General features: G+C 34.0%; 1 protein-coding gene and 1 non-coding gene across 2 annotated transcripts; one reads left to right on the top strand and one right to left on the bottom strand.

The window, feature by feature from the left end:
- Window positions 1-4,547: 4,547 nt before the first annotated feature.
- On the top strand, window positions 4,548-4,653 carry LOC127099397 (small nucleolar RNA R71). The gene has a single exon (XR_007793902.1). It is a non-coding gene; the product is annotated as a small nucleolar RNA R71 (small nucleolar RNA).
- Window positions 4,654-9,934: 5,281 nt separating this feature from the next.
- Window positions 9,935-11,133, bottom strand: LOC127094864 (uncharacterized). The gene is made up of 2 exons (XM_051033637.1): window positions 10,511-11,133; window positions 9,935-10,350 (listed from the first exon to the last, which is right to left on the bottom strand). The coding sequence occupies exons 1-2, from the start codon at window positions 10,998-11,000 to the stop codon at window positions 10,271-10,273; spliced, it is 570 nt and encodes a 189-aa protein (XP_050889594.1). The 5' UTR covers window positions 11,001-11,133; the 3' UTR covers window positions 9,935-10,270.
- Between the last annotated feature and the right edge of the window lie 1,681 nt (window positions 11,134-12,814).

Genomic DNA, 12,814 nt, shown 5'->3' with positions numbered 1-12,814 from the left:
CAGAAGAGTCGCCACCAAATTTTATTTAGTTTACCTCTATCGGAGAGGAGAGGAGAAATAGTCGATAAAACCCTCGGAAAAGAGGCGTGCACGGGAAGCACTAAAAGAGAATAAGGAATCGGTCTCGCAACCGAGATTTGGATTCGGAAGTCGGTTACGCGAGGGGAAGGTATTAGCACCCCCTACGTCCATGGTACTCCATGGGAACCATTTGGGTTGTTTTACATACATGGGATTTATCTATTATTGTTTTATTTTTAAAAGAATGTGTGAAAAGAAGGGGGTGTTTTTGTTATTATAGTGCTCGCCAAGGATTGGGGCCCTTGTGCCTACGTATCACTCATTCGGGGATGAGGAATCAGAGCTCCATAGTTCGGAGTAGAAAATGTTTGTGTGTTGATTGATTTTACCTTTGAGAAAAGGGTTTTCAGGATGATGCCCTAAGGCACAAAAATGAGTTTGATGAGTTGTATTGTTTTTACCTTGATTAAGGTTTTTATGAAAGAATGTTTGTGATTATTTTGTACTAAAGTCTATGGGCGGAGGTGATTATTCTAGACAACAAGCCAAGCGTCTTGCGTCCAAAATAATCAGAGTAAGAGTAGGAATGCTCCATTCTTACTCATTCTCCACCACTTAAGGCTCGTGGCGCACAATAATAATCGTAATTATTAAGTGTTTTGAATTTGATTATAAAAATGCCACTTGACGTTGAATCAATGGTTTGTTTTATTTAATTATGAAATTTGGCTTATGCAACATGAATGCAAAGTAACCAACAAGAAATTAAAGGGTCTCATTGTAAGGTAGCCCAAGAGAAAGCCTTTTGTGTGCAAAAGTGACCTAAGCTAAACATAGGATAATGGTCTTACAAACATGTCCCCCTAAGGTGGTGCCATGATGCCATTCTTACAACACGCATGTAAGTTACGGATGAAAATCCAAGTGTTTACAAAGTATCACAAAGAGTAAAGGAAGGCTTCCAAGCAAAGGTCCTAAGATGAAATCCTCTAAGTCCAAGTTGATTAAGAGTGGAGTGAATATTTTTGGTCTTACCATTTTATCATGTTTTTGTTATTTTTAATGCATGATGACAATAGAATAAATAATAAGTAAATAAACATGCATGATGAGTTTGTACAGTGATGATGATAATGAGTACTTGAATGTAAATTACAAGGTAATGACATAAAAGTAAATCACAAGATAAAGAGTGACAATATCACAATAATAATGGTTAGTGAATGTAAATGACACAAAATAAACCACAAGTTAATGGTAACAAAATCGCAATAACAAAGGTTAATGATAAAAAAAAGTTAGTGAAGTATAATTAGTGGTTAGTAACAATAAAATAAATTGCAAGGAATTAAAGTGCAATAATATAAATGTTAGGAGTTAGTAGTTAGTAGAATAACAATAAGCAAATAGAATAACAAGTTAATGTAAAGAAAATGGTTTCATCTATGTATCAAATGACCCAAATATGGTTGAAATAGAGGCAACCTATCAATGCCTCAAAGTATCATGAAGGATCTATTGATCAATCATTAATAGGTTTGAAACATTGAAGGTTTTATCAACTCTAAACAAACATGGCCATGATCTAATAGAACTCATCAACCAAATAAATGTAACAACAAGTCAACAATAAATATTAAATGATAACAAGAAACAAGGTTTGATTGAAAATGGTGGGTAAAAAGTAGTAAGAGCAAAAAATCTCCAAAAGGGTGTAAACCTAACAAAATCCACTTGTCTCAAAGTTGACTCAAATCTCTCTCAAAACATAACCCAAGAGTAAAAACTCATTTCCAAACACAAAACAAAACCAAAAATGTCAAGGAGTTTGAGTCCAACATATTACCAAGATTGTGGTGTCAAAACTAGGTTGTTGTTGTGTTTGGGTTTGAGAATGAAGCAAAAAGCTTGGAAGAGGGTGGCTATGGTTGTTGTGGTAGAAAAATGGAAGGGAAGAAAGTTGTATGTTTATGTGGTGGTGGTGAATGATTATGTAAGTGAAGGTTACAAGTTTGCTACTGTTGTTGTGTGGAGATGATGGATTTTTTACATGGTGGTTGGGTGGTTCAAAGAAGAAAAGAGGATTTGGGTGAGTTAGGGTTTAGGTTGAAAAGAGGTAGCTTGAATGTGATTTGGGCAGAGGTTTTGTGGCTTTCAAGCTTGAAAAATGAGGGGGGATAGTGCTCTATTTATAGAGGAAGCAAAAGGGTTGAAATGGGTGAAAGAAAATTACTTTGTGGTGAAAAAATAGAGTTACTACTGCTGTCTGCGCAGGTGTAATCGATTACCATGATTGGGGTAATCGATTACACCATCCAAAATGGCCTGGAAATCAATTTCTTGTCTGTGTAATCGATTACCATGATTAGGGTAATCGATTACACAGTCCAAAATGGCCTGGAAATCAATTTCTTGTCTGTGTAATTGATTACCATGATTAGGGTAATCGATTACACAGTCCAAAATGGCCTGGAAATCAATTTTTGTCTGTGTAATCGATTACCATGATTAGGGTAATCGATTACACAGTCCAAAAATTGATTTTCCCCTTATTTTGTTGGTTTTTTTTCTCTAGAACTTTAACTAGATAACCCCCATTTTTTCCAGGTGTAAACACCATGCCTTGAGTCTGTGTAATATGTATTTGGTTATGAAATTTCAATGAAATTGTGATGATGAAATAATGAATGCATGAATGTGCAGTAGGGCCATGGATCCGATGAAAGTTGTATCGGGGTAGGGTAAATTTTGGGGTATGACAACATTGATGCATCCGTAAGAGCCCATTATAAAGGAGTTATTATGTGCAATTGTTTCTGCACGTTTAGAATGGCTTCATCGGTAGCATCAACTCTGAAGCATGCTCGCTTGTACTTGGAATGCTTCATGGCCACAAAGAGATTGAAGCTAACCTCTTCGTCTTGGACACACACTTTTATTAACCTATCGTCAATGTCAATCATCATTCGTGCGGTTTTCATGAATGGCCATCCCAAAATTAATGACACATCCTCCTCCTCCTCAATATCCATCATAACAAAGTCAATAGGAAATAGAAACTTGTCTACCTTGACTAAAACGTCTTCGGCGATTCCGGATGGTTTTGTGACAAACTTATCGACTAACTACAAAGTCATTCTTGTATTCTTCATGTCTAAGTCACCAATTCTTCTGATTACCAACAATGGGATGATATTGATACTAGAACCAAGATCAATTAAGGCTTTCACTACATTTACGTTTCCAATGGTGACTGGTAATGTAACTCTTCCAGGATCTTTCTCTTTTTTGGAAGTGTCTGTTGTATGATTGCACTACAGCATGCATCAAGATGAATTGTTTCTTCATCCAAAATCCTCCTTTTCTTTGTAAGGATTTATTTCATGAATTTTGCATACGTCGACATCTATTCAAGTGCTTCTGAAAATGGAATGTTGATTTGTAACCGCTTGAAAATATCCAAAAATCGAGCATACTGTCTTTTCTTGTCTTTCTTAGTTGGAGCATGAGGGTATAGTAAATTTTATGTTGGCGGATTGATCATCTTACCTTTTTCTTCTCACGTTCTATGATTTTTCCGGATACCACATGTTTCCTTTTCATTCTTCTTTTTAAATAATTCATCCTGTTTATTTTTTTCTTTTTCCTTCTCCTCTTTATGGATTTCCCTTTCTTGTTTTTCTCTTTCTTCTACTACTTTTCTTTCTTTTTTCTCATTCTCCTCAACTTCAGATTCAAGCAGTCTACCACTCCTTGTTGTGATTGACTTGCAATGTTCTTTCGGATTTGTTTGAGTGGTGGCTGTGAACATTCCTCCTTGTTGATCTGCCAACTGTTTTGCAATTTGTCCAACTCATGTTTCAAGGTTCTTAATTGAAGCATCTGTGTTTCTTTTATTTGTCATGGACATTTGCATGAATTGGTTCAATGTTTCTTCAAGCATTGATGTTATGTATGGTTGAGGAGGGTTTTGAGGTTGTTGATGGAAATTCTGAAATTGATTTGGCCTGTTTGACGGTCCAACCTCTTGCCTCCACCCTTGGCCATAATTGGCATTGTTTCCGCGTTGATAACTTTGATTGCCTTGGTATGGTGTTGGTCTTTGCTGCTGATTGCCCATATAATTCACTTCTTCATTAATTAGAGGACAAAAACCAGTTGGATGGTCACTTGTGCAAAGCTCACAATATGCTATCTGTTGGGGTTTACTCGCCGTTTCATGAATTTCTTTAAGTTGTTGTGGTAACTTGGACAATTGTTTAGTTAATTCTTCCATTGTTTGGGTGATAAGCTTATTTTGTGCCAAGATAGCGTCATTTTAGCTTAACTCCAGAATTCTCGGTTTTCTTTGTGCCGTACCTCTATTGTATTGCACCTGATGATCATTGAGAGCCATACGATTGATGATAGAAACCGCCTCTTCTGCACTTTTGGATAATAGAGAACCACCGACAATTACATCAAGTAGAAGCTTTGGTTGTGGCTTTAGTCCATTGCGTAAAATATGGATTTGTGTGAGTTCATCAAAACCATGATTTGGACACTTTCGTAGCATAGATTTGTAGCACTTTCATGCTTCACAAAGGGTTTCAGTTGCACTTTGAGCAAAAGCAGCGATTGCTGTCCTGGAATCCATGAATATATTGTGTGGGAAGAATTTGTTCAGAAAGTTGTCTTCCAAGGCATTATAGTTGGTCATGATTTGAGTAGTTTGGTCAAGGTACCAATCCTTTGCCTTACATACCAAGGAGTGTGGAAACAATCTCATAAAGACTGCCTCTTCTTTAGCTTCGGGTGTTCCCGTTGTACCGGTTAATTTGTAGAATTTAGTAAGATGAGTGTAGAGATCTTCATGATTCATCCATGCAAAAGGATTTACATAGATGATCTACAACAGTCATATTTTTATCTCAGCTTGTCGATTATTCAGAGTGTTGGTGAGATGAGCTATCCGTCTTGGACTGTTCCGACAAGGTCCACTATTGGCAACTTCAGGTCCACCTTATGGTTCAGCCATTGTTTATTTTGTTGGAAGTGTTGAAGACGTTGATGTGGAAACTCCTTTATTTTGATAATTCTGTTTGTCTATATGCTTTAGCTTCTTTGTTTGCCTTTTTTTCTTCGGGCTCCGTTCGATTTCAGAATCGAAAAGCAATGGTTCTACTAAAGTTGTACCTCACATATATAAAGACTGCAATTCTAACCAAACAAAATATTAGGAGCAGGTAAGGTACATAATAGATAAGTGAGTATATACAATATTTAACAAATGTACAAACTTAAAACGGTACAAACGGTCGCTATGTTTGCAATATCTTAACGCCAATCCTCGATAACGACGCCATTTTGATGTCGGGTATAATCAAAAGTAAGTATTGTTTGTATCATATCCACAGAGACTGGTGCGATATTACCAATGGTTTAACAATTGATATCGTTATAAGTTAAAGTTCACAAAATGGTTTGATTAAAGTAAAACAAAATCTAAAATTAAGCGGAATTGAATAATTTAAAGTTAACTGATACGGAAGCTTGCCGGGATTGGAGTTCCTCTACCACACACATATGTATATTACTGATTACTTTTGCATAAACTTGATTATTAAGATTTCAACCTGTTTCTTTAATCGATGATTTCTCAATCTACTAAACAATCTGATCACAGTAAGAACTGATATTTATTTGTGAAAATTAAACTCTAATTTTATGTATACCAATTAGTGTTTAACCGATTCTTATCTTAAATCAAGATCCAAATGTATTTTTCAATCACAATTCGCATCCAAAGGTTTAATCAATATAACGAAGATTGAATCGATAATGACGAATAAAAATATTATATTAAAAGCATAATCAATATACATACGGTCATGTGCAGATTCTTTCCAATCCCAACAAGAGAAGGAGTTTAGCTAGCCATTGTCATGGTAGCTTGATACAAAAAGAAGGACTGGAGATGAATGTGTATCAATAATGATTTCCCGATTCTTGATGCGTATCCAGCTCGATCCTTGCTATCCTTCTCTCCTTAAGCTATTACAATACTATTCACTCTTAAATCACTAAGAAATGGAATTCCCAACTCAATGGTCATAACCTACTATTTATAGATTTTTCCAAAAGCTGTTATCCGCGCCTTGCGCAAAATCTCATGCTGCAGTGTACTCTGATTGCTTTGCCTTTTAAGCATGCTTAAACCGCCTTTGAAGCTTTTGGATGTCTTAGTGAGTTTTTCACAAAAAAGTGCGTTGCAACGCATATGCGCCCTGCCTAGCATGGCACACTCTTCTTCTTTTTCTCGCTGCATGCGTGCTGGCAGCGAGACTCCACTAGAATTTGGATGTTTTCAGACTTTCTTATGGCATGCTACATCGAGCTTGTGGCGAACTGCTCGTGGTCTTTTCCTTTTGCTCGCTGCACGCGTGCTGGCAGGAAACTACACTAGAATTTGGATGTTTCAGACTTTCTTATGGCTTGCTGCAACGAGCTTGTGGCGAGCTGCCTATGGTCTCTTTCTTTTGCTCGCTGCGTCGTGCTGCAGCGAGCCAATTTTCTTGTTTTGATGTTTAGGCTTATGTTGGATATTTTTCCTGCATCATTTTGAAACAATCATAAAAAATTAACCATTGTATTACCTTACTTCATTTTCTAATCAAAACATTGGAAAATGACATGAATTCGTATTTCGTGGACCCTATAAGTGTTAAGATATTGTTTTCTAATACTCATTCTTGGCCACTTATCAACAAATCAAGCCTTATGCTTAATTATCTCACCATTGGGACTTGCCTTCACTTTGAACACTCACATACACCAATTACCTTCTTCCCTTTTGGTAGATCAATTGGCTCCCAAGTACTATTTTTCTTAATGTATTCCAACTCATCTTTCATAACACAAATCCATTTTGAATCACTTAAAGCCTCTTCCACATTAACGAGTTCAGATTCAGCCATAAGTGCAAAGTAGACAAAATCACCACCATCATTGACCTCATTGTCACGAAACAGCTCACAATCTTGGAGTCTCTGGGGAAAACCCCTTTACCTTGTTGACCTAATAACATTTCCTTCATTTCGGGCTTCTATGACATGCTGTTATGTACTTTCTACTACCTCAGAATCCAAAATTTTGTACCTGTAACTGGTTATAGGATTCTGGTAACCGGTTACACCCTATTTCAATTGCTTCACTTCATTTATTACAACATCCTGACTGATCAAGATCCTCCTATTAATAACATCAAAGAGTTTGTAACCACCGATAGAGTGATATCCAACAAGAATCATCATCTCTCCCTTGTCATCCAACTTATTTCTAAGTTGACACGAAACATGTCGGTATGCAATGGAACCAAACAAATTTATGCTGATGCTTTTTAGATACAAGAATGTAAATTAATGTTTTCATTATGTTTAAAACAGGTTTAAAGTCAATCTAGAAAAGGAAAGCATGGAAAAAAATCCCCATAGATTGTCTCATGGGGGTTATAGAAAACTTGCGGAAGAAATTATTAATGAAAAAAGACAACAATTGGGAGATGACTCAAAGTCGTGATCGCAGTCCATCTCCACCATCTCTACATGAGAAATTGAAGAAGGCCCTACAAAGATCAGGGAAGAGTTCACTTCAGATGCCTCACGTGCTCTCGCTGAAAAGATCGTAAGTATATTATTTTGCCAATTAGAATATTAAATGCAGGATTTGGTGTGTGTTAGATTTGTTATGTGTAATTTAAATTGCTTTGATAATGATATCTTATTCATGTCGTGTGTAGGATTAGTTGGTTGATATGGTTAGTCAAGATTTATGCAGTATGTACAAATTTTATTTTGTGCGTTGCATATTTTTGTGGTCTTATAACATGACATATGCGTTGCGTGTTGATGTTGTATTTATGATGCATAAATTTGCACTGATGGGTGTAATCGTCCAACTGAGTACAAATGCAGATGATCAATTGCCTAAAAAAGTTGTTTTAGGTGGTGTGAACACAAAAGGAAGTTGATCAGCCGCTCATACCCAAAATGAGACGACAATTCCTTCTAAAGATTCATTAAGAAAATTGATATGTTTCACCATGGATAAAGAACTCATTCCTCTTAAATTATAGCATGATCCAGATCTTTCTATTTTCTATATCGAGCCTAAAGTTATAAAGTATTTTTTGTTTGGAAATGAGTGGATGAACATAATGGTACTATACTTGTGGTGCACATAAGTATATTTTTTTAATGTAAATCAATGTCAATTTTAAATGTGTGCAGCTAAGTACATTCAATGTTAAGACTCTCTTTATTTTTTAAATTTTGTTTAACCATTTAGGTACATGCATTATTTATGTATAGAAACAAATAAATCAAATATTTATGGATTCTTAGACCAATTAATATAATATGCGACTTACATCGAATCATCAAAATATGATTGAAATAAAGTTTAATATTTAACAATGTTTATCTATTAGTGAGTAATTTTGAAATTGTGGTTTCTCTTATATTTAGTTTTCATATTTTACCAACTACTAATTATATGTTTGTGTTCATTCAGTGGTTACTAACACTTATTATTATATGTCCTCCTAAAAAATGATAATTGTGCCATGTTTATTAACCAAACAACTTGAACTAAAGATGAAATATATAGTTTCTACATAAATTTATATTTTATGAAACTTAGTTAAAGTGCATTTAACTCAATTGTTTTTGTGAAGATTTATTTTGACAACATGTATCAGATTATTTTTAAAAATTCACCCATTCACCACGGTTGTATCAGTCAACCGTGGTGAAGTGTAGTAAGCCGATTCACCATGGTTAATACACTTGATAGTTTTGACAATAGTGAAATGTGACACACTATCTAGTTTTTCACAACAACCATTAACTGTGAAAGAAAGTAACATATTTATTATTACATCCTATATTCTTTGTAACATTGAAAGAGCTTATTTCATGAATTTACTTAAATTATGATAATTGTTGTCATGTAATGGCAACACGATAGTCTGAGTTTTCTCTGATATGAAGATAGCAGGGGCATCGTGGTGAAAAAATTAGAGTACATGGTCGAAGGCGTGAAATAATGGTTGGGAAGTCAAACAATTGAGAAGAAAGGGGAGAAATAAGGGGGATCTTGTGGAGAAATAGATGATTCTTGAAAAGAGATCTATTTGGGAGAAAATTTCAATGAGTTTTTATGAAATTGTAGAAGGTTTCAATGATTTTGGGTGAATATTTCATTGAAGGTGAAATCTGTAATTTTTATGAATAAAGAAAAAAGGTAGACTAAATGTAGTTGCTAAAGAGGAATAGTCTAGATACCATAGTACTTTCATAAATGAAACGGAAAAATATAAAATAGAAATGAATGACAAATTCATCATATTGAATTAAAATTGATACAAAAGTGAGTTGTTAAGATACAAGGACTAACGATCTAGCTAACTAACCAAAACTCACTAACTAATTTAACAAACTCATATATCCAACTAATAAAAGTTGACAGATAATTGACTTAGTCAACTTAGTAAAGTCAACAAAAATGCTAATGGTTATCTAATAACCCACCTTAAATATATGAAAGTTAAATAATGAAAAAAGTTTCATTTCAGAGGACATTTATGTATTCTACCATTCCTTGAGTGAGAATAATGTTTTAAAAATCAAACTAGATATCAAAGGACACTACTTCTAAACTAGATAATTATAATAAAATCCGTTACATGGTTGAACCCGAAAAAGTCGTTGGACATAAAAAGTAAAAAGAAAAACTATTGGATTGAAGAAAAGAGGGAATGTGAAAGAATCAAGCAAGCAATTACATATTGCAAATTTATTATTTATTTATAATAAAGTGATTTCAAGTCAAATGGTTCTAAGCTAAAGACAAGTAAAACTTATCTAATCACATGTGAGTAACACATTACTTAAAATTTAATCTTCCATATGTTGAGGAAATTAGGCCATAATATTTGCTAACAATATTTCACAGCTCAAAAATTTCTAAATCAAGAGACAATTTGAGATTTAAACTATATATGAAGAGAAAAGGTAAGTAAAATGAGGGGGTAATTTGGTTAGACCATTTTCCTCTAACCCAAGTTGAAGCCAAAAAGGCCTCAGAATGAATTTCAAACCGAGCCCCTCTTCTTCTGCTTCTGTACATTTATTCTTCTTCATGTTTTTTTCTTTTCTTACTTCTTTGTTCATATAAACAACATTCATCTTTTGTAGAAAAGAGTTCAACTTTAAGACGATTGCATTACCGAACATGCAACAGCTTGAGCCCAATGTCTTAACTTGGTCTTCACCAATTCAGGGTCATCACCTACATTCAACAAAAGTTACAAACTCAATACCCCATCAACAAATAGAGACTATTGCATGCATCATTGCTATTGTGGCTATAAGAAAAAGTGTTCAGTTAGTTGGTAGTTGTGCAGAGACATCTGATTCAGAGGCCAAAATAAAAAATGCAAGAGATGTACCTGGGCTACAAATCTTCCATGAATCAGCATCACTTCTAGGGCTTCCAAAGGAAGAAGAACGTGCTCCAAGAGAAGAAGCACGACTCTGAGGTGTAGAAACAGGGCTTGGTGACAAACCTCTATTAACAGCAAAATAAAGATCAAGAGCAGGCAATGTATTACACAATTTCTGACCATCTTCTTCATTGAATCCAAACCCAAGCTCAATGCATCCCTTAAGCTCATGCAAATCGTCATCAGTTATATCATCACAAACGCATTCATGAGCAATACTACTCCTCCTTCTTTCTTGTCTTCGCTTTCTCTCCCAAGCCATGTCTCTCGGCTTCTCGCACATCGACAGCTGTTTTGATAGCCTCCTCTTGTTACTCCACGCCAACGGCGCTAATGGCATATGCTGCAACTCTTCCTCAGGTAACGGAGAAGAAGAAGAAGATGACGATGACAATGACAATGACACTGTTTCGCACTTTTGCTCTTCGTCGGCCATAGCTGTAAAGGAATATTTATTGATTTAACAACAAATTTGATGATGATGATGATGAAGATGGCGGAGAGGCAGCAAGCGGTGACCGCCGTGCGTGGCCTCGCCGCGGCACCGTTGAAGTGGCGGTTGGTGGTGGAATATAAGAAAACGGAAGGAATGAAAGTGAGAGGAATTAGAAGAAATGGGTATATGATGATTCTATTAATGGAGGGTTTAATGTTTGGTGTTTCGGATTATACCGTACGTTTATAACCGCCAGCACCAAAATTTTAGGAGCAATATTTAGTAGTGCTATCTATGTATGCTTCAATATTGAAAGGTTCAACTATATTCGGGTAAAATATAATAAAATAACAATAATAATCATAAAACTAAAACATTATAACCAATTTGTTTTGTGTTTGTTAACTAGGGTTTGTAGCTGATTCAGTTGGTTGGTATGATGTGTCATTGCATGTGTTTTTTGTTTTCGAAGTGTAAAATATGGTTTTGTTACTGTCAGTAACTGATGTAACTGCTATTTGCATGAAAAAAAAGCAACGAAGGGTCCATATTTAGTACAGGTTATAGTAACTTATAACGGCCATTTCGGCTCATGGAATCAACTCAAGCTCTAGTTAGAATTTATAAACGGAACTAGCAAGATACCAGGCAATATTATTGGCGAGTTTGGCTTAGATTTTTATATTATTATATATATTTTTGTTAAAAAATGTTTATAAAGATTTTTTTAACAAAATTCAAATGAAAAATTAATTAAAATATTTTTTTTAATTCTTTTTATGTATTTTTTTATTATATTAAGATTTTAAAGATTTATTTGAACTTGAAAATATTTTGAATGATTTTTTATACCAATCAGTTTGAGATATACTTTTTTTTGAAAAATTATGTGATTTTTCTATTTCTTTTAATTTATAAAAAAGAGTTTGAAATAATTTTTAATATTTTTATAATAATTTTTATAATTTCTTTTAATAATACAAATGGTTTTTTATTGGATTATTTTATTAGTTCATTAAATATGACGCATATAAATATGAGATTAATTACTATACACTGTCAGTGTAAAATTTTTTACACAATCGATTCATCACCATCACTCGTTTGTATTATTTTATAGATTTTTAAAATAAAAGTCAAATTTGTTTCCATATCCAACGATTATGATCAACTGACGGCGTAAAATCTTTTTACACTGTCAATGTATTTCAATTAAATTCTATAAATATTAGTTTATCTTTAAATAAAAATGATTTAATGTGATTTTTATTTTAAAATTCAAAATAGAATACAATCCATATTCTCTTTTTAATGGAATAGAACGTAAATTTTTTTCCCACAAAAACATATAAATAAGAGTATCTTCATCATGGATTTGGGTAAGAGTTATTACTCTTGAAGTTTATTCTGATGTGAAAATTATAATATCATAGTTCCAAATGATTTTTATTAATAGTTAATAACAAAGTCCACAACCATTACGACATACATTATGTCTCTCTTTGAGACTTGACAAAGGTCTAATAAGTTGTCTTTGAACTTGATATGGATGACAATGATTAAAAATATCAAGCCATATATGCCTGAAACATAAAATGATAGGGAGTTTATGAAAAAAGTGAAAGAATGCTCACATTTAGACATTACTAATAAATTTATTGTGGAAAATTTAATGAGTGAGTTAACGACTAAAAAATTTAAATGATCGCAATTCATTCATGATTATGTGACTCAAATGAGAAATGATGCAACAAAGTTAAATGAGACAGCAAAGTTGAAGTCCTTAGATATGGATGTAAATGAATATTTTCTTG

The sequence above is a fragment of the Lathyrus oleraceus genome, chromosome 6 (assembly GCF_024323335.1).
Source record: "Lathyrus oleraceus cultivar Zhongwan6 chromosome 6, CAAS_Psat_ZW6_1.0, whole genome shotgun sequence".
NCBI classification, from domain to species: Eukaryota; Viridiplantae; Streptophyta; class Magnoliopsida; order Fabales; family Fabaceae; genus Lathyrus; species Lathyrus oleraceus.
This window is presented reverse-complemented; position numbering and strand designations above follow the sequence as displayed.

Bases quoted from the DNA above. Each gene is read 5' to 3' on its own strand.
- LOC127094864 (XM_051033637.1), bottom strand. From the start codon at position 11,000: ATGGCCGACGAAGAGCAAAAGTGCGAAACAGTGTCATTGTCATTGTCA. The intron at 10,351-10,510 runs GTACATCTCTTG...TGTTGAATGTAG, and splicing joins ATGGAAGATTTGTAGCCCAG to GTGATGACCCTGAATTGGTG.